This window comes from Corythoichthys intestinalis, chromosome 18, assembly GCF_030265065.1.
Source record: "Corythoichthys intestinalis isolate RoL2023-P3 chromosome 18, ASM3026506v1, whole genome shotgun sequence".
NCBI lineage: Eukaryota > Metazoa > Chordata > Actinopteri > Syngnathiformes > Syngnathidae > Corythoichthys > Corythoichthys intestinalis.
Window position 1 is genome coordinate 32,614,858 of NC_080412.1, and position 25,939 is coordinate 32,640,796.

The 25,939-nt window shown below is 40.1% G+C and overlaps 1 protein-coding gene across 1 annotated transcript in view; it reads left to right on the forward strand.

The window, feature by feature from the left end:
• The window catches only part of LOC130906480 (phosphatidylinositol-binding clathrin assembly protein-like), a 59,696-nt gene that overhangs the window by 25,551 nt on the left and 8,206 nt on the right, over positions 1-25,939 (forward strand). Inside the window, exons 3-17 of the mRNA XM_057820862.1 lie at positions 304-379; positions 2,078-2,180; positions 5,920-6,013; positions 8,648-8,759; positions 8,888-8,994; positions 15,005-15,046; positions 18,996-19,081; positions 21,809-21,911; positions 21,983-22,116; positions 22,293-22,387; positions 22,464-22,577; positions 22,642-22,672; positions 22,756-22,897; positions 23,165-23,188; positions 24,842-24,898. Of these exons, the coding sequence (XP_057676845.1) occupies positions 304-379; positions 2,078-2,180; positions 5,920-6,013; positions 8,648-8,759; positions 8,888-8,994; positions 15,005-15,046; positions 18,996-19,081; positions 21,809-21,911; positions 21,983-22,116; positions 22,293-22,387; positions 22,464-22,577; positions 22,642-22,672; positions 22,756-22,897; positions 23,165-23,188; positions 24,842-24,898 (1,320 nt within the window). The remainder of the gene's footprint in view (positions 1-303; positions 380-2,077; positions 2,181-5,919; positions 6,014-8,647; positions 8,760-8,887; positions 8,995-15,004; positions 15,047-18,995; positions 19,082-21,808; positions 21,912-21,982; positions 22,117-22,292; positions 22,388-22,463; positions 22,578-22,641; positions 22,673-22,755; positions 22,898-23,164; positions 23,189-24,841; positions 24,899-25,939) is intronic.

Here is a 25,939-nt window from a genome sequence, read left to right on the forward strand (position 1 = left end):
CCGTCAATAACTGTAGTTACTTTTTTAAGGCAGCCATGCTTTCCAAGTAATATGACGAGCATGGTTGATGAAAGCAGATATTTGATTTCCTGGTGCAAGACCTTTAGTACATCCGAGCCAATTTTACATAGTGAGTCTTTTATTAGGTCTACATCCTTTAAACTCATTCAGAAGAGTTGAGGTCTTTATGTGGACAAATGACACCTCTCCCTCATAAACTCCTGTCTGCGACAGCTGTAACGACGCGGAACACGAGCACGTCGCTGATTCTTCCCTCTCTTCTTTCTCTCCCTCTTCCCTCAGAGACTGATGCAGTACGTCGCCTCCAGAAACACGCTCTTCAACCTCAACAACTTTCTAGATAAGGCTGCGCTACAAGGTGATTTATGACCCCCTTTGACTCAGCAGAGATGTTCTGCCCATTTCTCGGCACTGTACTCCATCAATAAGTCTGCAGTGAGTGCGGAAAAGTATTGGGATGCGCCTGATCAATCAGGGGTATTTTGTCAGATGCATACAAACTTATTCCTAACGCATTTGACTGTACACACAATGATATCCCCACTGACAAGGTCTATATACAGTGGGGTAAATAAGTATTACATCAACCACCAATTGTGCAAGTTCTCCTACTTGAAAAGATTGGAGAGGCCTGTAATTGTCAACATGGGTAAACCTCAACCGTGAGAGACACAATGTGGAAAAAAAAAACAGAAAATCACATTGTTTGATTTTTAAAGAATTTATTTGCAAATCATGGTGGAAAATAAGTATTTGGTCAATACCAAAAGTTCATCTCAATACTTTGTTATGTACCCTTTGTTGGCAATAACGGAGGCCATACGTTTTCTGTAACTCTTCACTCTTTGCTTGGTGTAAAGAAATCAACTGCGGGAGCAATTATTCGAAAATGGAAGACATACAAGACCACTGATAATCTCCCTCCATCTGGGGCACCATGCAAGATCTCACCCCGTGGCGTCAAAATGATAACAAGAAAGGTGAGCAAAAATCCAAGAACCACACGGGGGGACCTAGTGAATGACCTACAGAGAGCTCGGACCACAGTAACAAAGGCTACTATCAGTAACACAATGCGCCACCAGGGACTCAAATCCTGCACGACCAGACGTGTCCCCCTGCTGAAGCCAGTACACGTCCAGGCCTGTCTGCGGTTCCCCAGAGAGCATTTGGATGATCCAGAAGAGGACTGGGAGAATGTGTTATGGTCAGATGAAACCAAAATAGAACTCTTTGGTAGAAAAACAGGGTTTCGTGTTTGGACGAGAAAGAATACTCAACTGCACCATACCCACTGTGAAGCATGGGGGTGGAAACATCATGCTTTGGGGCTGTTTTTCTGCAAAGGGACCAGGACGACTGATCTGTGTAAAGGAAAGAATGAATGGGGCCATGTATCGAGAGATTTTGAGTGAAAATCTCGTTTCATCAGCAAGGGCATCGAAGATGAGACGTGGCTGGGTCTTTCAGCATGACAATGATCCCAAACACACAGCCAGGGCAACAAAGGAGTGGCTTCGTAAGAAGCATTTCAAGGTCCTGGAGTGGCCTAGCCAGTCTCCAGATCTCAACCCCATAGAAAATCTGTGGAGGGAGTTGAAAGTCCGTGTTGCCCAACGAAAGCCCCAAAACATCACTGCTCTAGAGGAGATCTGCATGAAGGAATGGGCCAAAATACCAGCAACAGTGTGTGAAAAGCTTGTGAAGAGTTACACAAAACGGTTGACCTCCGTTATTGCCAACAAAGGGTACATAACAAAGTATTGAGATGAACTTTTGGTATTAACCAAATATTTATTTTCCACCATGATTTGCAAATAAATTCTTTAAAAATCAAACAATGTGAATTTCTGGAGTTTTTTTTTCCACGTTCTGTCTCTCGTGGTTGAGGTTTACCCATGTTGACAATTACAGGCCTCTCTAATATTTTCAAGTGGGAGAACTTGCACAATTAGTGGTTGATTAAATACTTATTTGCCCCACTGTAGGTGTGCTTAGCTGTGTTTGGTTTGGTTTCATAAACCTAATACACCTTCCTGATCCCCTTGCGCTTTAGGATACAACATGTCCACTTTCATCAGACGCTACAGTCGATACCTGAATGAAAAAGCCATGTCGTTCAGGTTAGCAGCGGTGGACTTCACCAAGATGAAGCGAGGGTAATACACTTACATACACAACCGCAAGAATAAACATAGAAGGAAAACTCTCAGGAGACTTGAAGTTCCGCTCTGTGACCTCCAATTTGACCAAATTTCAAAATTGTCCTATATGCTTGTGTGATACATCATTGGAAAGCTTAAAATCTCAATTTTCTGGGGGAAGAAAATTTTGAACACGAGGGTATTAAAAAAAAATAAAATAAATACATTAAACCCCTACACCCTAACTCGAGGTGAGAGAGAATAATTAAATACACCATGATTTTAACGAGATTACTTACCTTGTTCTGATACAAAAACTCCGTGTAGCACGTCTAACCGAGTGTCAAGACACCACTGTGAATGGCCACAGCCGGACTTTTTGGGGATTTTATGGGTGAAACACGGTAATATAACAAGGGTCGCAATGCAGAATTCGCAGACATCGAGGAGTGGTCGAGATTTTCTTTTTCAAATATTTACCCTTTTAAACGTTTTTTTCTTTCAATGTTTCTTTGTTTGGATCGATTATTTATCAACTAAAAAATCGGGAAAATGCGACAGTAACAAAAAAAAAAAAAAAAATACAATTAAGCGATAGTTATGAGGTACAGTTGTGGTCAAAGGTTTACATACACTTGTGAAGAACATAATGTCATGGCTCTCTTGAGTTTCCAGTTATTTCTGCAACTCTGATTTTTCTCTTAGAGTGATTGGAACAGATACTTCTTTGTCACAAAAAACATTCATGAAGTTTGGTTCTTTTACGACTTTATTATGGGTGAACAGAAAAAAGTGATCAAATCTGCTGGGTCAAAAATATACATACAGCAGCGCTAATATTTGGTAACATGTCCCTTGGCCATTTTCACTACAATTAGGCGCTTTTGGTAGCCATGCACAAGCTTCTGGCAAGCTTCTGGTTGAATCTTTGACCACTCCTCTTGACAGAATTGGTGCAGTTCAGTTAAATTTGATGGCTTTCTGACATGGACTTGTTTCTTCAGCATTGTCCACAAGTTTAAGTCAGGACTTTGTTCGAAAACCTTGATTCTAGCCTGATTTAGCCATTCCATTACCACTTTTGATGCGTGTTTGGGGTCATTGTCCTGTTGGAACACCCAACTGCGCCCAAGACCCAATCTTTGGGCTGATGATGTTAGGTTATCTTGAAGAATTTGAAGGTGTCTCAGTAAGATGTGCTTTAATGCTTTTGCACACTAACAGTATTTACAATAATTACACCAATTATGTGTGTTTAAAACTAGGTGTTATGATTATGTTTTCCCATGTAACAGTCTATTCGCTTGTGCTTTAGTGCTTATACAATGAAAAGAGTAAGGTATCTGTTTTCAGTAAACGTCACCATAATGTTTCATTCACGGTTTCTGTTCTCAGTAAACGATACCATAACAGCTATCTCTCGGTAAACGAAACTTACGCATGTGCAATGAATGCTCTCCCACTTGTCAATAAAACATGCGACCCCCAGGGAGGGGCTGAGAGAGGCTCATTGCGGGCGAGCGTACTGAGCTGCCAGCCTTCTCCCTGGTGGCCACCGGTAAAACTCAGGATTCCGTCTCCTGTCAGATCCTTGCCTTTCATCCTTCCCTAGGTGTTTGTTGTTTTCTTAGTTCAAGTATTAAGTTTAGACCTAACATCCTCCTTCTTCATTATCCCATTTACTCTCTGTAAAGCACCAGTTCCATTGGTAGCAAAACAGCCCCACAGCATAATACTACCACCACCGTGCTTGACGGTAGGCATGGTGTACTTGGGGCTGAAGGCCTCACCTTTTCTCCTCCAAACATATTGAGCATAATACTACCACCACCGTGCTTGACGGTAGGCATGGTGTACTTGGGGCTAAAGGCCTCACCTTTTCTCCTCCAAACATATTGCTGGGCATTGTGGCCAAACAGCTCGATTTTTGTTTCGTCTGACCACAGAACTTTCCTCCAGAAGGTCTTATCTTTGTCCATGTGATCAGCAGCAAACTTCAGTCGAGCCTTAAGGTGCCGCTTTTGGAGCAAGGGCTTCCTTCTTGCACGGCAGCCTCTCAGTCCATGGAGATGCAAAACACGCTTGACTGTGGACACTGACACCTGTGTTCCAGCAGCTTCTACTGTAATTCTTGCAGATCTGCTTTTTGGTGATTCTCGGTTGAATCTTCACCCTCCTGACCAATTTTCTCTCAGCAGCAGGTGATAGCTTGCGTTTTCTTCCTGATCGTGGCAGTGACAAAACAGTGCCTTGCACTTTATAGTTACAAACAATTGTTTGCACTGTTGCTCTTGGGACCTGCAGCTGCTTTGAAACGGCTCCAAGTGACTTTCCTGACTTGTTCAAGTCAATGATTGTTCAAGTCAATAATCACTCACAAGAAATTGCTAATTCGTGTTGCTGTATGTATATTTTTGACCCAGCAGATTTGATCACTTTTTCTGTTAACCCGTAATAAAGTCATAAAAGAACCAAACTTCATGAATGTTTTTTGTGACAAAGAAGTATCTGTTCCAATCACTCTATCGGAGAAAAATCAGAGTTGTAGAAATAACTGGAAACTCAAGAGAGCCATGACATTATGTTCTTCACAAGTGTATGTAAACTTTTGACCACAACTGTAGATATCCGTGACCTATTTACAGAAAAAGCGGTTTTGTGGTGTCTGTAAACGGGGGTCTCCAGGGTAAAACGGACAAATTAATATTAATTCGGTGGCTTAATGCTCCATGAAACTGCTATGGCAGCATATAGACATATTGTTCTATCAAACACAACAGTTATTTTGGCTTAAAATACAGCAGTTTATGGGTGAAGGAGCAGAAACTGCTTTTTCACACTTTTGTGTGTTTTCCGCCATATATTATATTAATAGAGGTAAGTTTGTATTCCATTATGATGACTAGGAATGAACAGAACCAAAAGAATAATCAACTCTGTCATTCGGGAGCTTGGTAATGAAATTCAGCCTCCACAAAAGATAATACAATCATGAACATGTTAATCAACATTCTTTCTATTTTGTTATGATCATCACCCTGCTGATTCGCTCTATCGTGGGCGAGTACTCAAAAGCTATATAGTGGTACCTCTACTTACAAATGTCTCTACATATGGAATTTTCAGGCACGCCTCAACGGGAAAATATTGCCTCGAAAGGCAAAAATACAGAACGAGCTGCTCCCCGCAGCTCCCAGAGTTTACGGAACGTAATATACAATCGCTGCTCTGCCCTTGGCTAATGCCCAGCATCTTCCTGGCATCCAGTTGGCTAAGAGGAACCTCTCCTGTATGTGTATGTGTTCATCCCAGTGTCCTCTTTATTCGCCCCCTCAGGTCATGAGGTCTTCAAACGGCTTTACCTGACTGTATTACCTATCATTCTTTAATCTAATCTTTGTTTTTTACATTATGCACAACTCTCATTTGATGTTTATTGAGCAATAAGCCTAATTGTAACATGTACTTGTTCTATGTTTTGATGCATTTTGAAGCTTTATTTAATATTAATGTCTAAATTTTGGGGGGCTTGGAATGGATTCGGGCATTTACATAGAAAATGCTTCTCTACTTTTTTTATTTTCAGTTTACGAAACTACTTCCAGAACCAATTAATTTCGTAAGTAGAGGTACCATTGTATTCCGCATTGGAGGGAAGGTGGAGCCGTGGCTTATTTGAATGAGACATGACCATAATCATATGTATTAAGCATGAAAGGTGGACACAAGATCACGTGTGTTTGGGTGCTTACAGGGCTGACGGCGTGATGCGTACCATGAACACAGACAAGCTGATTAAGACGTTGCCAATCATTCAGAACCAGCTGGATGCACTGCTGGATTTCCAGGTACCGTTTAAGAGCAAACAGATCCATTGGGTATGTTTACATGGACAATTTTATTCGGATTAAAAACCTATTCGGAATAAAAATGCTTCATGTACACACCACATTCAGAATATTCCTATTGAGATGCTATTCTGAACGAGAGGGGTGGTTTATGCCAATTGATAATCCGATCGGCACGTATGTAAACGTTTTATTCCAAAATTTTGGAATAAAACGTCCTTACCTGTGACGTCAGTATTTGTTTTTTTATTCCCAAAAGCTAGTAGCAGCAGAGAGAGCGGAAGGCATGGTAGGCGCAACTTGCGCGAGACTAAAGTGGTCTGTCTATGAGACGAACACATTGCTGGAGATATTAAAAGATCTTAAAGGGAACCTCAGACTTAAAGACCTGTAGGCTCTAATAAGCCACAATTTTTCTCTTTTACTAAAATATGTTATCAGAAACAAATAAAATATTGCCATTGATTTAAAAATCGATAATATTTAGTACATGTTTTGACCTATGGAGGGCACCATGTTTTAGGCACGCAACGGACGCTCAGGGTGATGACTTAGATTGCCACTGTCACTCGAGGAATAATACCGGGTTTTTTACTGCAATTCTCTCTACGCGGCGAGACGTCCAACATATGCTCTCATCGGTTGAAGCGGCGAGTACTTTAGAGTCTTGAGTCTTTTATTACCTTTTCATTGCCTCAAAATACTTATAGCATGTGCTTCCCGTTCATACTTTTAAGCATTGTGTTTTCTTGTGGTAGCTTTAAAGCAGATTGTTGATCTCATTAGTCACATAGCATATTTAAACCAGCGTTATTTGATATTACTACGTTTAAGTATTTTCTTAGGGCATCTTTAGTATGTTCTGTCTGTTTGCATCTAAACAAAACAAGCTGAAAGCGCACGTTAGTACGGTGTTACTTTGGGTGTCAAATTCGCCTCTCATAGGACGTTTTGCCACCGTCGCACATTTTGACAAAACACCGGTTTTGTCCTACTCTCGTCTCGCCCCGTCTTTCCTGTTCATTTTGCTTTTGCTGCTCGTGTTGTGAAATATCGACAGTATTGTCATGGTCTTTAATGTTCCACTCGGTTTCAAATTGAAAGGGTTGAACAGATGACATGTTTATGTCGCTTGAGACATACTCTGGAAGCCTGGCAGCATAACCACGTGATGTTACCGCCCTGCGAAGTCGACAACAATGACGACCTACTCGTTAAACTAATTTTACAAATTGTATAAAAACAAAAACATCAAGAGGGGTTCCAATATCAAATTATTATAATTCATAATAACGTTTATCTTTTAAGAACTATAAGTTTTCTATCCGTGGATCCCTTTAAAAATGTTGCAAGACTTGATGGTGGAAAAACGGGAAAAATACATGAAATAACGCTAACGTTTAATGTCTAAATGGAAAGAACGATGTTTTGTTGACACGGAAGTAAGTAGGGCTTCCTCATCTACTACTATTTTTTCTGGTATAATCGATCATGCTGCCTTCACATGCTGTGGGAATGATGAACCTTACCACATTGGTAATTATGAGTACGTCCTGTTCATGTGCTTTTGTTGTCGTAGCAAAAATACATAGCAGACATGGACTTCATTTTGGTGTGTTGCATGAAAAAAATGTTTTAGACCTATTAATTTATCTACTACATCGAGAAGAGAGTTTGTAACCAAACATTTCATTGAACACTTGGTTCAAAAAAAGAATTTTTTATAAATGTATACACTACGTTATTATGCTGGCGTAAAAAACAAAACAAAAAACGGGTATATTGACGAAAAATCTTTAAAAACTTAGCTTCTTACTATATTTACGTTAATTACGACACCACATGAACGCAGCATCACTCACCTGTCAAAATAATTTGTTCCGACTGACATTCTGATGCATGAACACGCAAGTCCGAATCTGACACAGTGCATCTCATCATAATTTTAATCTGTAAAATAAGTTGTATGCCAAATATATTATGCCAGTTTGCTCTCCCACAGCTATTATACGCGCACTCCCAAGCTATTATGAAGAATACAGTTTTAGCCCATAATCATGTGCTTATATTTTTATTACCGGCAATTGCTCACATTCTGCTGATAAATAGATACACACACATATGTTGATTCATCACACAACGTCTCAGTACTTTTCCACCAAGCCACAGTACTTTGAGTGCAAATGTGTGTTCAAAACAAAGATATCTTGCCCGCTCAAGAGTGTGACTGTTAATTCAATCAAGAGTGTGACTGTTCAATCAATGACTAGAATACTGCCACGTTGGACAACAGTGTTGTAACTGTATTCCGCCCAGCAACAAGCCCTCATTAAAAGTTAGCAGTGCGGGGGAGTTCAGAGAGAGACTTCGATGAGACATTGGTCGCGGAACATGTCTCCTGGCTATCCCAATCTGCAGGTTGAAAAACGTCAACTCTCTGACTCTGTCTCACTTTATGCCCTGCCTTTTGTCAGCTTGCCTTGGGTAAATAACTAAGTTAAAGAACGAGTTTTAGACCCAACAAATCAGAACGCTGATTGAAGAAATTTTGTCCATGTAAACATACAAAGTGTCATGTGTGATGAACCCACGTGGTCTCACTGTGTATGTGTGTGCATCAATGCTGACCTGCAGCCCAACTCCAACGAACTGAGCAACGGTGTCATCAATACGGCCTTCATGCTGCTCTTCAAAGATTCCATCCGGTTGTTCGCTGCGTACAATGAGGGCGTCATCAACATGCTTGGTAAAAACGACACACAATGCACACAGTGGCACTCAAGCTTAAACTATTTTGAATTAAAAAATGCATGATAAGTCTCCTTTAATGACGAAATTGATGACGGTGTTCATGTTGTGACCCTCATTATGCAGAGAAGTACTTCGACATGAAGAAGAACCAGTGCAAAGAGGCTTTAGAGCTCTACAAGACCTTCCTCAACAGGATGACCAAACTGTCCGAGTTTCTCAAAGTAGCCGAGGTAACGTTTTGTCCGGCGCGGGGTCCTCCGAGGTATAAAGAGCGCAGGAATGGAAGATAAGGAGAGGGCAGGAATGTCGGCCGAAAGCTAGTTTAGATTTACTTTGCACTTTTGTTTCCACAAGTTTGTTTTCTAACTTCTTGGGGATTGTCCTGCAAGGTGTATTTGCTTTTTTGGGGGACCTAAGCCAAACTCATTCATGGGTCTACTATAAATATTTAGAATTTTAACTCATTCAGTGCCAAAGAAATTCTCATGCATCGTAAGGAATTCAAATCATCATTGGCAAATACGTATTTTTAGGTGTTTAACGGGTTTTTTGTTCTGTTTGCTTGTAGACTTGGTTAACTAGCCCACCCAATTCAAATGAAATGAAAGGAAATTCAAATGACTTCTATTGCTGCCAATGTCAGCCACTGAGTGAACAAGGATGAAGACAACTCAAAAGGATGAACTACCGTAATTTTTTTTACTATAAAGCACACCACCTACCAAATTTGACATGAAAACGGCATTTGTTCATAGATAAGCCGCACCAGACGATAAGCCGCGGCTGTCCCAACTGCGTTATGGGATATTTACAGCAAAATATATTAACCGGTAACACTTTATTTGACAGCGGCGTCATAAAACCGTCATAATTATGACATGACACTGTCATGAGCAATAATGAATGCTTATGACGGATGTAATTGAGGCTGGGTTAATACCGCAGTTCTTAATGCACAATCCTGATTTTTCGTCATATCTGTTACCGTTCAGACTGCCGTTGTCCGTTGAGCCTGTTAAGTATCATGCATGCGCACTAATTCATAGTCTGAGATGCCTTGAACAAACTGACCCGCATGCGCAGGAGCATCAAAACAAATGGTGGCTTAACATCATTCTAAGGTGATCGTATTTTGATTTCCAAAAAGAGGACACAAATAACAGACATAATTAATCACTGTTTAGTCTTATATTCAAAGTTTATATGGATTGATAGCGTGCACGCACTAAGCGTGCATGACGCACCTACATACGGACAGTTTGCCCCGACTCTCGGCCATGTAAGCAATCTTGAAATACTGCTCATTTGGAGCACAGAGAGAAAACCGTGCATTCTCAGGTTATATCCACCACCCCATTTTATTTTATTTTTTTTAATAACTGTTGTCAAGCAACCTCTTCCCTAAAAGCCGCGTTCAAGCTAGGCGCTAACACACAACCTCATCGCTACCGTGGCGCACTGTCTCTCTCGCTCTTCGCTGACGTAATTGCTGCACGAATCCTGATTTGCGGGACTTGACAGTTCAGATCGCAGCCACATTTTAGAAAAATGCGGCCCACATCGGATTTGAAATGGTCCACTGTTATGCGACTTTTCCCATTCAGACCATCAAGTTAATGCCTCACTTGAGTCGGAAAAACACGAAAAAATCGGATTCGTGCATTAAGACCTGCGGTATGAACCTAGCCTTACTGTCATCCGGCAAATGATCTCACTTTTAAATGAATGGATGAAAAAGATCCGAGCTGGACATACAGCAAATGGAGTAAGTGACACATCCGGCAAATTTTTCTCACTGCTGGACTGAAGCGAATTGTGTCACTAACTCTATTTATTAACCCAAATAAATCAACAAATAACCCGCACTGGACTACAAGCCACTACTTTTTTCCCTCATTTTAAATCCTCCATCTTATAGTCTGAAAATTACAGTAACCCTTCACTCTTTGTCTGTCACTGACAGTGATAATATCATCCAGTCCAAATGGAAACTTTGAATTCAACATCCACAACTACAATTGTCCGACATTATCGATAAAAGAATTTTTAAACGATATCGGATAATATCGACCTCGTTTTTTTCATTATCGGTTTTAGCCCAATATGCATGTTGCCTTTAAAGTGAATGGAAAAGCCTTCTTCCTTTGTACACACACTGGTCACAGCTTAGCACAGCAGTTATGCTTATTGACCATTTTATTTCTCCAAACTAAGATGCTTGGGATTTGTTATGTGAGCAGACAATTTACATTCATGGTGCAAAAATTAAATGACCAATAAATGATTAAAAAAATAATGAATACTATATATTAAGTCCATGACAGGGTGTTCCAAAATGTTTGACCCCATTTCGTAGGCCAATAATTTTGACAATTTTCGTTCGAATGACCTCAAATTTTCACAGCATGTGTAGAAACGTTTCAAGTTTTTGTGTGTAACGTTTGGCATTTCTATCTTTTCAGGTTAAGAAATGCTGTTCACTTCAAAAGAAAAGGCATTTTGCGTATAGAGTATGCTCGGACTCAGTCACCGAAAAACCTTCTTCCCAAATTTTGCAAAAAAAGGCACCAACTAAACAACAAAACAGAGAATTACGACTGCAATGGAAACTGTTTCCGAAGACATGCTGCAGTGAGTTTGTCATGAGCTCGAATACCGACTCGATGTGTGCAGAGTCACAGGCGGCGCTCATATTGCACCTTTATGAAAATCTGTCATAGAACAAACAAATATTTCTACTTTTCTTTGTAAATTTAACCAATAAAACTTATGACCTTCAACATAAAGTGTATTTAGTTTCATTAAGAGCCATCACGTATTTTCCGAGAATGGGGTCTACCATTTTGGAACACCCTGTACTAGTCCTTCTAAAAAAATTAGCATATTGTGATAAAGTTCATTATTTTCTGTAATGTACTGATAAACATTAGACTTTCATATATTTTAGATTCATTACACACAACTGAAGTAGTTCAAGCCTTTTATTTTTTTAATACTGATAATTTTGGCAAAAAAGTCAAGAAAAAACAAAAATCCCTATCTAGAAAAAATGAGCATATCATGAAAAGGTACTCCTAAGAAGCTACTAACCTAATCATCTGAATCAACGAATGAACTCAAAACCCCTGCGAAAGATTCCTGAGGCTTTCAAAAACTCCCAGCCTGGGTAATTACTCAAAACCGCAATCATGGGCAAGACTGCCGACCTGACTGCTGTCCAGAAGGCCATCATTGACACCCTCAGGCAAGAGGCTAAGACACAGAAAGAAATTTCTGAACGAATAGGCTGTTCCCAGAGAGCTGTATCAAGCCACCTCAGTGGGAAGTCTGTGGGAAGGAAAAAGTGTGGCAGGAAACGCTTCACAACCAGAAGACGTGACCGCACCCTGAGAAAGATTGTGGAGAAGGGCCAATTCCAGACCTTGGAGGACCTGCAGAAACAGTGGACTGAGTCTGGAGTAGAAACATCCAGAGCCACCGTGCACAGGCACGTGCTGGAAATGGGCTACAGGTGCCGCATTCACCTGGTCAAGCCAATTTTGAACCTGAAACAGCGGCAGAAGCGCCTGACCTGGGCTACAGAGAAGCAGCACTGGACTGTTGCTCAGTGGTCCAAAGTACTTTTTTCAGATGAAAGTAAATTTTGCATGTCATTCGGAAGGTGCAAGAGTTTGGAGGAAGACTGGGGAGAAGGAAATGCCAAAATGCATGAAGTCCAGTGTCAAGTACCCACAGTCAGTGATGGTCTGGGGTGCCATGTCAGCTGCTGGTGTTTGTCTACTGTGTTTTATCAAGGGCAGGGTCAATGCAGCTAGCTATCAGGAGATTTTGGAGCACTTCATGCTTCCATCTGCTGAAAAGCTTTATGGAGATGAAGATTTTATTTTTCTGCCTGACCTGTCACCTGCTCACAGTGCCAAAACCACTGGTAAATGGTTTACTGACCATGGCATTACTGTGCTCAATTGGCCTGCCAACTCTCCTGACCTGAACCCCATGGAGAAACTGTGGAATATTGTGAAGAGGAAGTTGAGAGACACCAGATCCAACACTGTGGATGAGCTTAAGGCCGCTATCGAAGCATCCTGGGCCTTCGTAACACCTCAGCAGTGCCACAGGCTGATTGCCTCCATGCCACACCGCATTGAAGCAGTCATTTATGCAAAATGATTCCCAACCAAGTATTGAGTGCATAGCTTATATAATTAATTGAAGGTTGACTTTTTTTTGTATTAAAAAACACTTTTTTGTATTGGTCTGATGACATATGCTAATTTTTTTGAGACAGGGATTTTTGGTTTTTCTTGACTTTTTTGCCAAAATCATCAATATTAAAACAATAAATTTGAGTGTAGTGAATCTAAAATATATGAAAGTCTAACGTTTATCAGTACATTACAGAAAATAATGAACTTCATCACAATATGCTAATTTTTGAGAAGGACAAGGAGACATAAAATAGATGTGTAACTGCCCGTTTTTTTTTTTTTTTCTCTTTTAACAAAGAATCGAGAGTTTTACGCCCATATCTACAAGGAATTCAGTGATTGAAGCATTTATTCGCAGGAATTTTCTTCTTTGTTTACACATGGCTAATTTTCGTAACTGACTAGCCTCATAGTTGGCAATATTTACGCAAAATAAATGCTACCCACACATTTTTGTTGTTGTTTTTTTTTTGCTTTTAACCAACAACTGAGACTGATTTACATCCATATCTATAAAGAATTCAGGGATTTAAGCATTTATTCACAAGAATTTTCACCCGAAAAGCTCTGTTTACATCAGGTGGCCGCTAGACTCATTCGCTAACAGAGTAGCATTGTACTTCGACATATATACGTAAAATAAACGCTAACTGCACGGGTTCTTTGCTTTTAACCATGAATCAAGACTGTTTTACGTCCATATCTATGAAGAATTTGGGGATTTAAGCATTTATTCACAAGAATTTTCACCAGAAAAGCTCTGTTTACGTCAGGCGACCGCTAGCCTCATTCGCTAACAGAGTAGCCTCGTACTTCGAGATATATACGTAAAATAAACGCTAACTGCACGGTTTCTTTGCTTTTAACCAAGAATTTTTTTGCCAAAATCATCAATATTAAAACAATAAAAGGCTTGAACTACTTCAGTTGTGTGTAATGAATCTAAAATATATGAAAGTCTAATGTTTATCAGTACATTACAGAAAATAATGAACTTTATCACTATATGCTATTTTTTTTAGAAGGACTAGTATATTGATATGTTTGATATCGGAATCCGATTTTTGGAGTTGGACAATATCGGGATATCGGTTAGTGGTTAAAAAGTCATTATCGGACAACTCTATCCACAACACATAGAATATTGCTCATATACTGTACTGTAGCTGTGCTGGTAGTGAATGAGTTAAAGAATTATTTCTTCAAATCAATGAATACTTTATTCATCTGTTTTTATGAGACCTTTGGGGAGTCTGTAAATGTTGGGGACTCAATTGCCTTCTAATAGGTTCGCTATTGTTCTCCTTGGAGAGAGAATTGGGTCAGATATTCCTAGCTGAGTCAGAGTGACACCGGCAGAGAGCATCTACTGGAGGAAGCGCGGCCTGTAAAAAAAAAAAAAGCCTGCACTGCATGCCTCTTTGCCCTTTCTATCCTTCTGTCTTCTCTTTTTTTAATTTCCGGGTTAGTCCTCACACTTGGAAGGCATCGTCACCGCTTGCTTTGCGCTTCCATTTCGGAAGAAGGTTTGGGAAGCAGACTAACGTTGACTTGAAAGAGCCATTCATGTCTGAATTTCAACAGGTGTATGTGTGTGTGTGTTCCTTCCCTCCTTTTTGCGTTCAAAGTCAACATTAGTTGATGTCACGTGACCTGTCGTCTCGCCTTGCAGCATTCATTTGAAACAGTGTGTATGTGCACACGTATTCTGGTGTGTGTGTGTATATATATATTTATATAGGTGTTTGTAGGTGTGTGCATGTGCCCTCCTCCCTTCCTCATGTGCTGTCTTTTATTTGTTTCAGTCTGCATGAAGTAATGAATGCTCAGGTTTGATTCTTCTTTCTCCCTCCTCCTCTTCCTCCGCACACCTTTTTTCTTTAAAAAAATAAAAATAAAAAAAAATCCCCTTTCTCCCCTAGTCTCTTTGTTTAACTCTTAGTTTTGTGTCGACATTTTGTTCATTTTTATTTTGCCTCCCTCCCTCCTTCCTGCCCTTTCCCTCCCCCCTTCCCCCTTTTTTGTGACACAGCGAGTTGGGATAGATCAGGGCGACAGCCCCGATCTCACACAGGTCAGTCCACATCTCATCTCAAGCAGCGTTGAATAATCCATCCAGTCGATCCCATAATGCTTCATTTTTCCAAAGCGCTCCCGTTCCCTACTCACCCTACAGACCTGTCCACACTGCAGCTGGTCCTCTCTCTTCTTCACTTCTATTTCCGCATCTTCTTTTTTCCTTCCTTCTTATGTTTCAACTTACTCCTAGAGAAGAGAAAGCACAAAAAAGGCAGAACATAATTTTACACCACAGGGGACCAATCATTTCAAAGCAAATTACATTCACTTAGTGGTCAGAAGCAACATTTTAGAAGGTGGTATTTATTGTTTTGAAGTTGCAGGCAGAAACAGCACATGGACAAAAGTATTCAAACACCTGGCCATCCAAGAAATCCAATTCAGAATAGATTCACACACTCAATGGGTATGTTTACATAGGTAATTGTCCTTAATCCGATTGAAATCAATCGTATTAAGTGAATAGGATTTGAGCTGTATACATAAAGTTTAAAGAGATTCACGTTCAATCCGCGTTTGCATGAATCCGATTGTATTGTTCTTTTTGACATGCCCATTATGTTACTCCAGTGCTTCTCAATTATTTTGTTACGCCCCCCCAAGGAAGATGTAAATGTTTCGCGCCCCCCCCCAAACTCTGTAAATAGTATCATTTGTCTATAATATTACTATTAAAAGTACGCCTCTGCCTCACATTGTATCCTTTTTTTCTATTAGAGAAAATAACAGAGATCAACTTGTAAAGTATAACTTTATTAACATTGTTTTGTTTGTAACAGAAAAGACTTAACGCGCATCAATCAATTTGCCTGAATTAAAAAAAAAAAAAAAAAAAAAAGTCACATCCAAACTGTAAAAATACACTCAAGGTACATTTTTGACCATTTGATACTGAAAAATAAACTCAGTAAATAATAACAAATTCAAATTGATTAGAAACATTAACTCATGAGGACAATAGGCCAAAAAATTTGATCGAAAAAACAAAACTGAATAGAAGAAAAAAAAAAGTGTCTTTGGACAGAAGGACAGTTTTGTTTTCGCTACTCCCAGTATCACCTCCAGTTTCCAATGATGTGGTGTTATTTTGCACTGAGCATGCTAACAGTGCTCACTGGTTTACTGATACTGAAAAACAACCAAGCGGCTTATCAATGAGATTGGGGTCTAATGTCTTTAGGTGGCGTCTTAATTGATTTGGCTTCCGGCTGTCCGCTATAATCATTTTTAGACACAGTAAACAGTGGTCTTTCCTCGTCTACCACTGTATTAAATGTCAAAGCCAAAAGGCAAACGGCCCGAAAAAAGCGCATTCTCGGAGGCCGAGGGAGAACCATGGGTGAGGGCGGTCGTCGTGACGATCCCAAGCCGAAAATGGCACCTCTCGGGCGGACACGTGAGAACCAGAGAAGACAGTGGGTCGCTGAGTGAGTCCGGCCGGGAAACGGCTTTCGAAAACGGCGCACAGCTCTCCAGCTCTTCATCAGTCTCTTCCGTGTGCTCTTGCTTACTTCAAAAATACTGCGTGCACTTTGAAAATGAGAGCGCCACTGCCACCCACTGAGTGGATGTGCAAGTACACTTTATTCTAGTAGGGCAAAAAAAAAAAAAAGCATGTTCCCCGAGGTCACACGCGCCACCCCTGGCATCGCTCGGGGCGCGCCCCACTATTTCAGAAGTACTGCGTTACTCCCACAAACCTGTCAACCCAAGGCCGCTGGCAATCTTACAAATAGTGACGTATGCCCTTACAAATTGGGCAAATTTTACAAATTTTCAGATGATTTTTTTCTTTGGTTGAGAATATTTCTTTTTGATAGAAGCAACTTTTTGGGGATTGAATGATTTAGACACAAATGTCCTACCCATAATATGGCCCAAACACAAAAAGGATTGCTTCAATCAAAGAAAACTTTTTCGATGAAAAATTAATCTCAAATATTTTTTCGCATTCAAAAACTTTTTCTATGACTGAAAAAAAAATTTTTTTTGATTGAAGTGATTTTTCTTTTTGAAACTATATTTTTCTGAAGTAACTTATTTTTTGATTGAATAATAAAGACAAAAATGTGGCCCAACCACAAATCAACATTACCTCAATCAAAAAGTTGCTTCAGTCAAAAAAAAAAAAAAAAAAAAAGCAAATAGTTATTTGAGTTTCAAATTTATTTTTGCATTCAAACACTTTTTTTTTTTTTAATTGAAATTACTTTTTGGTTGAAAATATATATTTTGGTTGAAGCAACTTTTTTTTATTGAAGCAACTTTTTTTTGATTGAAAAACACAAATCTACCTTCATATGGCTCCGCCCAGGGGGTACAATTTTTGACTTGGGTAACTACATTGGCACGACACCGGCGGGCGTACCATACTCAATGCATGACGATCTTGGCGAAACGTATTGCCCAAGCAGCCTGATTTAGAATTCCCCTCAAGAATGATTGGAAACAAAAAACACTCAACTTGTCAACTTATTATTATAAATATTCTTGTAAGCTAATTTTATTGCTGACACTACGTCTTGGGGTCATCAACAAAAGTCAAACTCCGCCTATGCTCTTACAATCCAATCACAAAACAATACGATCTGCGTGAATCCGATTGGCTAAGGTGTTTATATTAGACATTTTTAATCGTATTGTTCTTTCAATCGGATTATAAATAGAATTTTCGGACCCATGTAAACGCACCCAATGACTGTGTACTGTAAATCAACACCCCAACAAAGAAGTGCTGCTGTCGCAAGTGAAAATAAATGCTTGACGTGGCACTTGACCATTGAATAAAATGGACGCCTCACTCCAAAGGAGCCTAGACCTCTACCAACCAATTAACAAAGACACTTATCATAATAATAATGCGAGAACAACAGTCATGTAAAAAAAAAAACACTGGCAAACTAACCAACCAAAGAACACAACTCAGTGCAATAAAGAAACAGGTCCCTCTTGCTAGCTGTGGGGAGAGCAGCGAATGGTTTAATGACGTAGGTTTCTGCAAATATGCCTTGGACAGGCGCACATAATGTCCTCATCAGCACTACATATCACAGCCAAAGCCTATTTGGACTTTATGGTTTCAGCCAACTGGGATATGATAAAGCAGAATATCTTGAATTTTGAAGCACAATGCTTTGTTTGTAGTGCTTATGAAGACCTTATACGCGCCTATTCAACGACACTGAGCACTAGATACTGTATGTGTCTGTTTTTACTTTGAAACTTCCTTAGCGTATTCTCTGGAGAAGGACATCCAGAATTCACGTTACTGTCTTTTTCCCCCTTCCTTTTAAAAATAAGTATACCAGACATCTTTTCTTTGCTTGTGGGGTATGTGTGTTTTTGTGTGTGCGCGTGTGTACTCTGTTCTCAAGTAATGAAATGAATAAAAGGTCTGGATGAAAAGATCACAGGTATCACAAGTCACCATTAAAAAAAAAAAAAGTCTTCCCTGTTTTAGTGATAGTGAGTTAATCAATGTGCATACCTGTTTTTTCATCAGACGTTTGTCATTTCAAAGTGAACTTGGTTTCCGCTGCGATCAAATTGTTGCACTTTTTCTATGAAATGGCAAAATCTACCTGTCAATTGGATATGGCCGTGGAATCCAACTTTTGACGTTCCGGACAGTTTTGTATGTTGCTTGTGTTGATTATAAAGAACCTTGTTGCTGGCAGTCTGCATGGCTCAGAGTGTGGACTCTGCATGAGTGGAGCTGATCAGTGCATGCCAGACAACCAAAGCTGATGAAACCAACGACAACAACAACAACAACTATTAGCTGTCGTAGAGTAGATAAGTTTTTAATTTGATGGTGATTTGCTGCTTTGTGAGTGTGCGTATGTATGATGAGCAGGCCAATGACAACAGAAGTGAAAGTGTCCCATTTTGAAAGTGCTTGGCTGTGAATTCTAATATGACTACTTCCCTATTTTCAATTTCAGGCTCCCAGCTCACTTCTTGAGGCTCTGGAGCAACATTTAGCCTCCCTGGAGGGCCGGAAGCTCAAAGACCTCTCCACTGCCAGCAGGTAAACTCACTGAGTGTCGGCTGGTTGCGGTTAGAAGTAGTGTTGCACTGATACCATTTTTTTTGGGCCCCGATACCGATAGCATACCGATACCACTTTGTTTGAAATTTATATATGTACACAAAGTGAATCCAGTAGAACTTTTTATTGCATACCTGGTATGGTGGACAATAGTTAAATAAACCTTTGGCTCTCAAAGGCTAAAATAGTGCTAAATTCGTGAAATTAAAACATGTAAGTAAGAAGGTAAAAATACACTGAATGAATAATGCAATACTAATAATATTAATAATACTTATTTAAACCCTGAGTTTTGGCTCTCAAAGGCCGAACAGTGCAGTCTCTCTATTAGCCTCCCTCTCTGTGCACCAGCAGCAACACACACTTAGCCACTTAGCTTAGCTGACTCCTACAGCACTTTTATAGGCTTGCCACCCGTCCTTTGAAACAAGGAATCGTTCCGAATTGGGGAATAAAAGTTGCGTTCCGTATTGAACCGATACGGAATATCTAAATACATTTCTATGCATTTTGGGAGTTTGGGGGATGTCCCTTTTTTCCGTCGCCTGTACCGCTTTGGGTGCGAGGAGAGCGTCCCTTATTTCTATTTCTGAAAGGTGGCAACCCTACTTTTGAAACAGGTCTCAAATTACTGCTACATTTCTTTCAGTAAAAGACAATCAAAGTAAAGTAGAAGAAATGAGCTGACCAGGGTTTGTTGCTCCGGTCCAGCCGGTAGCAGTTGCTGCTGTTGTAGCCTCAAACTCTTTGTGTTCGTTCACATATCGTCTTCAAATGTTTTATCAAGTTCGATGTATTGAAACTGGCCGATTTAACTCCACCTCTCGAAACTTTCAGGCCGCAAATCTTGCATGCAGCCATTGTACTTGACGGAGATTATGAACTGAAATATTTCCAGATCGCCGACATTTTCCTCTTGTAGTTTGTTTTTCCTACATATGAAAAAGCTCCCCCGGCATTGGTTATGAGCAGCTATTACATATAACACAACAGAGAATGTAGTGAGCGTCAGGAGCAAAAAAGGCTGCGGTCAAGTGTTATCATACTGGACGGGTAAATGGCATCGGCGCCCTCTTTGTTGGTACTCGCCGATGCCGATACCACCATTTCGGGCCGGATCGGCCCCCCTCTACCGATACTGGTATCGGTGCATCTATAGTTAGAAGTCCACCTGCTGTCCCTTGGTTTACATGTTTTCCCGAACAGTTTCAGTTGAGTTAAAAGCCCAGCTACAAGACAAATTAAACTTGAAAGACAAGTTACCACTATACTTCGAGAATTGGAGGACCATTTTACATCCTTCAATGCGACTTTTTTTGTCTCACTCTCATAATGACGAAATTGAATCTCAAATAAAAGTTCAAAATAAAAGTATATTTTTTAAGGTATTATTTGTTACATTGTTTTGTTTCTAAATGAACAAACATTTGTTTTAATCATAGACTTTACTATCAGTTGACGGGAAACAGGGCCGCTCCGTAGAGGGCCTGTTTCCAATAACTTCAAATTCAAATATTTTCAAAACCAAAGCCGCTAGCGACCTGAAAGCAAAACAGGCACCTCCCTTAGGCAAATATGAATCTCCATGAGCAGCGGCATCAAAAACGTCAAAGTCGTTCCCTAATAAAATCCCAATTATTTTTAATATAAGTATAACAAAACTTAAATGGCTATAAAATTCTCAGATTTTACGCTAGATGCACAAAAATCACCAACTGCAGAGATAATCACCTATATTTTCTGGATCAATAGCAATATTTAACATATCATATAAGTGTTTGCCCGAAATAGCGACACATTTTTTAAAATTCAGTGCGAGTTTTCAACAGCTAATAAATCAATCAATTTTCACATCAGAAACTTAACACTTGAGGAAAGCATGCAGAATTGTCTTAATTTTACTCAACAAAAGCAAAATTAACATTTTCTATATACAATCACAGCTTATTTTGGTTGAAATTCGATGTCACTCTTGCCTCAGCACGTCTTGCCGGCTATCTGTCCCTCGTTGTTTTTAGACTGAAATGTTACATAAAATAAAACACGTAAAAACACCCCCAAAATTTTTATGGGCGCAGAAATGTCTCAATTACTAGTTTTTTTGCCATAGAACAAGCAGTTGGCCAAAAATTACCTGATTAATTTAATATAAAGTTACACTATTGTGTATGGTTACAAAATCTAACATGGCACCATAACAAAACAGGTTGAAAATTCTTGTAAATAAATGCGTAAATCCCGGAATTTCTATAGATATGAACGTAAGACAGTCTAGATTCTTGGTTAAAAGCAAAAAAAAAAAAAGGGCAGTTATAATTTATTTTACGTGAACATTTCAAGCTAAAGGTACGCTAATTCTTTCCATTCCTTTAAATGTTTTTTCAAAATGTTTAAAAGTGCATGCATGGTGCTATTTTATATAAGAATTACCTTGAATCCTCGACCAAATCACTCTTGAGACACTCCTGCTCGTATGCACTAAAAGTTTCGTCCCGTTTCCACCTAAATCCGGCGTTAGAACGCAACGTTTGTTTATCGCAGTTACGGGAAGCCGTGGCTCAATGTCTGTAGGAGCTGTATCGTCAACTGATCGTGAAGTCTATATTTTAAATAAACATGTTACAAATAGCATCATATCAGAAAACAAAAGAAGTGAAGGCTTTTTTTTTTTTCAATGATTCTGAAGTCAAAATGTTTCACCATAAGGTCCAGCACTCTTTCAAGCACCGTGTCATCCCTCTCCAGTACTGGAATTTCCCTTAGCCGAATGGATGATAAAATGGAGGACAACAGACTGCAGCAACACAAGGCGAGACATTTTAACCATTTCGCTCATTTAGCAAGAACACAATGGCCGTGATTGCCATTTCATTCATGCAGGATGATGGTCACAAGGTGATTAATATCCAGACGCCCAACGTATCGCCCAGCGCTCAGTCGGTGGGCAGTGCCAACAGCAGTGGGGGAGCAACAGACCTGTTCTCCAGCACACCCCTAGTAGCCGTCAACAACCAGTAAGTTCCTATGAGAAGAAAATTGTTCAAAACAGGATATGCAGCGGGAACTGCCCACACCAGTGGCATATCAGTATGCTGCTCCTCAAGCTAGTTCTGAGAAATTAGTGTTGCTTTGCTGTTGAAAAATGGCAACTAATGTAGTTTTTCATCACTTTCTGTGCTATTTCCTGCAGTGTGCCAAACTTGACCAATGAGCTGTTCACCCTACAGCCCCACTACACACCCCTTCAGACCACACACACTGTGCCCAACAACAACGCCTGGGGAGGTAAAGTACACACATCAGTGTAAAAACAATAAAATCGTTTCCTTCTCAGATGAGTATTGTGTTCTGTATACTGCAGGTGACTTGCTCAAGCCGGCCCCGCCCACTCAGATCCACAGCCCCGGAGCTCCGCTGCATTCTGGGAAGATGATCCCCACAGATTTGGACTCTTCATTAGCCAACCTTGTCGGGAGTGAGTATTGGATCATTGTGCGTAGCGGTTGCTTATTTGGAGCTAATTTGCTTTACTCCTCTAGACCTGCAGTTTGGCGGGACGCCAGCCAAAAGGTGAGGTGCCTTCATTTAAAAACCTGGGCCAATTGATTGCTTTAAATTGATGAAATTCCTGAGTGCATGTTTGTGTTCATCAGGCCTGAGCTGCAGTGGAGTCAGCTGGTGGAGAAGAAGCCGACAGGGGGGAGCGGCTGGCAGACCAAAACAGTGTGCACTAGCACGAACTGGACTCACTCAGCCCATCCCATTGCCCCAGCTCCCATGCCTGTCCCTCAAATGGTAACAATCATAGCCACATTGTGGCGTTTGTGTGATCTCGTTCAGCATTATCTTTCTGAGACACATGATAATCTGTTTTGGGACGATTCTGATTGCAAGACAGGAGCACTTCTCAACGTAGGCTTGATTGTTGGTATTTGGGTACCTTGTTTTAGCACTTATATTTTCTGACACAATGATAAATGGGCTAAAAGTTTGGTTTGTCTGTCAATCAATAGGCTTGATGAATATTTAATCCTTATTTTTTCTTCTTTCTTCTCTCCAAAGAATGGGGTGATCTACACTGGCTATGTAAGTACTTTATCATTCCATGAACAGTGAGGAAAATAAATATTTGAACACCCTGCTATTTTGCAAGTTCTCCCATTTAATTTTCATCGTAGGTGCATGTCCACTGTGAGAGAGATAATCTAAAAAGAAAAATCCCAGAAATCACAATGTATGATTTTTTAATGATTTATCTGTGTGACACAGCTGCAAAGAAGTATTTGAACACCCGAGGAAACGAATGTTAATATTTGGTACAGTAGCCTTTGTTTGCAATCACAGAGGTCAAACGTTGCTTGTAGTTTTTCACCAGGTTTGCACACACTGCAGGGGGATCTTGGCCCACCCATCAATCAGGTTTCTGGGCTGTCGCTGAGAAACACAGTCCGAAGTTTTCTATTTGGTTTAGGTCTGGAGACTGGCTAGGCCATGCTAGAGCTTTGTTATCCTTCTTACGGAGCCACTCCTTGGCATTGTGGCTGTGTACTTCAGGTCATTGTCGTGTCGGAAGACCCAGGCACGACCCATCTTCAATGCTCTGACTGAAGGAAGGAGGTTGTTCCCCAAAATCTCACAATACAGGGCCCCAGTCATCCTATCTTTAATACAGAAAGTCATCCTGTCCCATGCGCAGAAAAATGGTGTTCTTGGGATAGTACTCATCATTCTTCGTCCTCCAAACACAGTTAGTGAAATTATGACCAAAAGGTTATATTTTACTCTCATCTGACCACAAAACTTGCTCCCATGACTCCTCTGCATCATCCAAATGGTCATAGGAAAACTTAAGATGGGCCTTGACATGTGCTGGTTTAAGCAGGGGAACCTTGCGTGCCATGCATGATTTCAAACCATGACATCTTAGTGTATTACCAACAGTAACCTTGGAAACGGTGGTCCCAGCTCTTTTCAGATCACTGACCAACTCCTGTCATATAGTTCTGGGCTGATTCTTCACCTTTCTTAGGGTCATTGAGACCCAACGAGGTTATATCTTACATGGGGGATCCACTCCGATTATGATCGACCGTCATGTTTAGCTTCTTCCATTTTCTAACCATTGCTCCAACAGCAGACCTTTTTTCACCAAGCTGCTGGGCAATTGCGCCGTAGCCCTTTCCAGCCTTGTGGAAGTGAGCATTTTTGTCTCTGGTGTCTTTGGGCAGCTCTTTGGTCTTGACCATGTTACAAGTTTGAGTCTTACTGATTGTATGTTGTGGATAGGTGTCTTTATGCTGCTATCGACCTCAAACAAGCTCATCTGATTCAGGATAATACATGGAGTGGAAGTGGACTTTTAATAGGCAAACTAACAGGTCTTTCATTGTCAGAATTCTAGCTGATAGACAGGTGTTCAAATACTTATTTGCTGCTGTATCACACACATAAATTGTTAAAAAAAAAACATGCATTGTGATTTCTGGATTTTTCTTTTTAGATTATATCTCTCACGGTGGACATGCACCAACGATGAAAATTTCAGATTCCTCCATGGTATCTAAGTGGGAGGAATGGCAAAATAGAATGGTGTTCAAATGCTTATTTTCTTCACTGTATACTGTATGTATATACTGTACATAGTTTGTATTAAGAGATTTAGGGTTGTGTTCTTGATATACACGAGTCTAGTCATTGAAACACGAGATCTGTTGTAACGACTTGAGTCTTTCCCTACAGGCTCCAGCTCCAGTAGCTTTTCCTATGACGACCCCCCAAGTGCCTGTCTATGGAATGGTAAAATAATTAATCATCTATTAGTAGAAATTATTTACTTTTAACTAGGGGTGTAACGGTACACAAAAATCTCGATTCGGTACGTACCTCGGTTTTGAGATCACGGTTCGGTTCATTTTCGGTACAGTAAGAAAACAAAATGCAAAATATAAATGCGCGAGTTGTTTATTACACACTTTTGTGCTTTCAACAATAGGAACATTAGCCTATACAAAGCCAGAATTCTGCTCAAAAAGTAGCGGTTATTTAAAGATAATAATCCAACAACAATTTGCCTTTCAGACCCCGTGTATTGGTCAGCTTTCTTTCTGAAAGACAGAAGAAAAAAGAAGTCCTGTGCTAAAGAGAAAAGCAATCCCAATGACAAAAATTTTAACATGTATTTTACAAATGAAATGCCTCAATGAAACATTTTTTTTTCTTATGAACGGTTTTCAAAAGCTTTATTGGTGGATTTTCTCAAGTTAAAGCACCACACAGAAATTAATAAATTTAATTGTGTAAGCAGGATCTGTGTATTATTCTTATTATTTAATTACAGGCGTTTTAGCTCATTTCAATTTATTTTATTTAAATGGGCTATGTGGTATTCATTTATATTGTATATTTTATGATGTATAACTTTAGTTCCTATGTGAATATTAGTTCCCACTTGTTTTGTTGTGGTAGGAGGGTTTTGTATTGAACACGGGGCCGTGTTGGTTATTATTATAGCAGAGAAGACAGCAGTAAATCAACAAAGACAAGTCAACTGTGCCCCGATCTACCACTCAAGAGATCAGATGGACTCAAAAAGTGGGTTACGATTGCATATTAGTTCGAAAATCGACCGGATCCACCGTATTTTTACACGAGTGACTTCCGGTCTGCCCGATCCTATCTAGTAGTATTGACGCAGGAGGGCCGCGTCTCGCGTCAAAGAATAAACTGCCGTTCTTTCACGTGCGACTAGTTGAGCCGCTTCTGGGACGCGTCTAACACGCGGTCGCACTGCGACTGGTGTGCATTGGCTGACTGACTTTAACGCCCGCGTTTCACTGC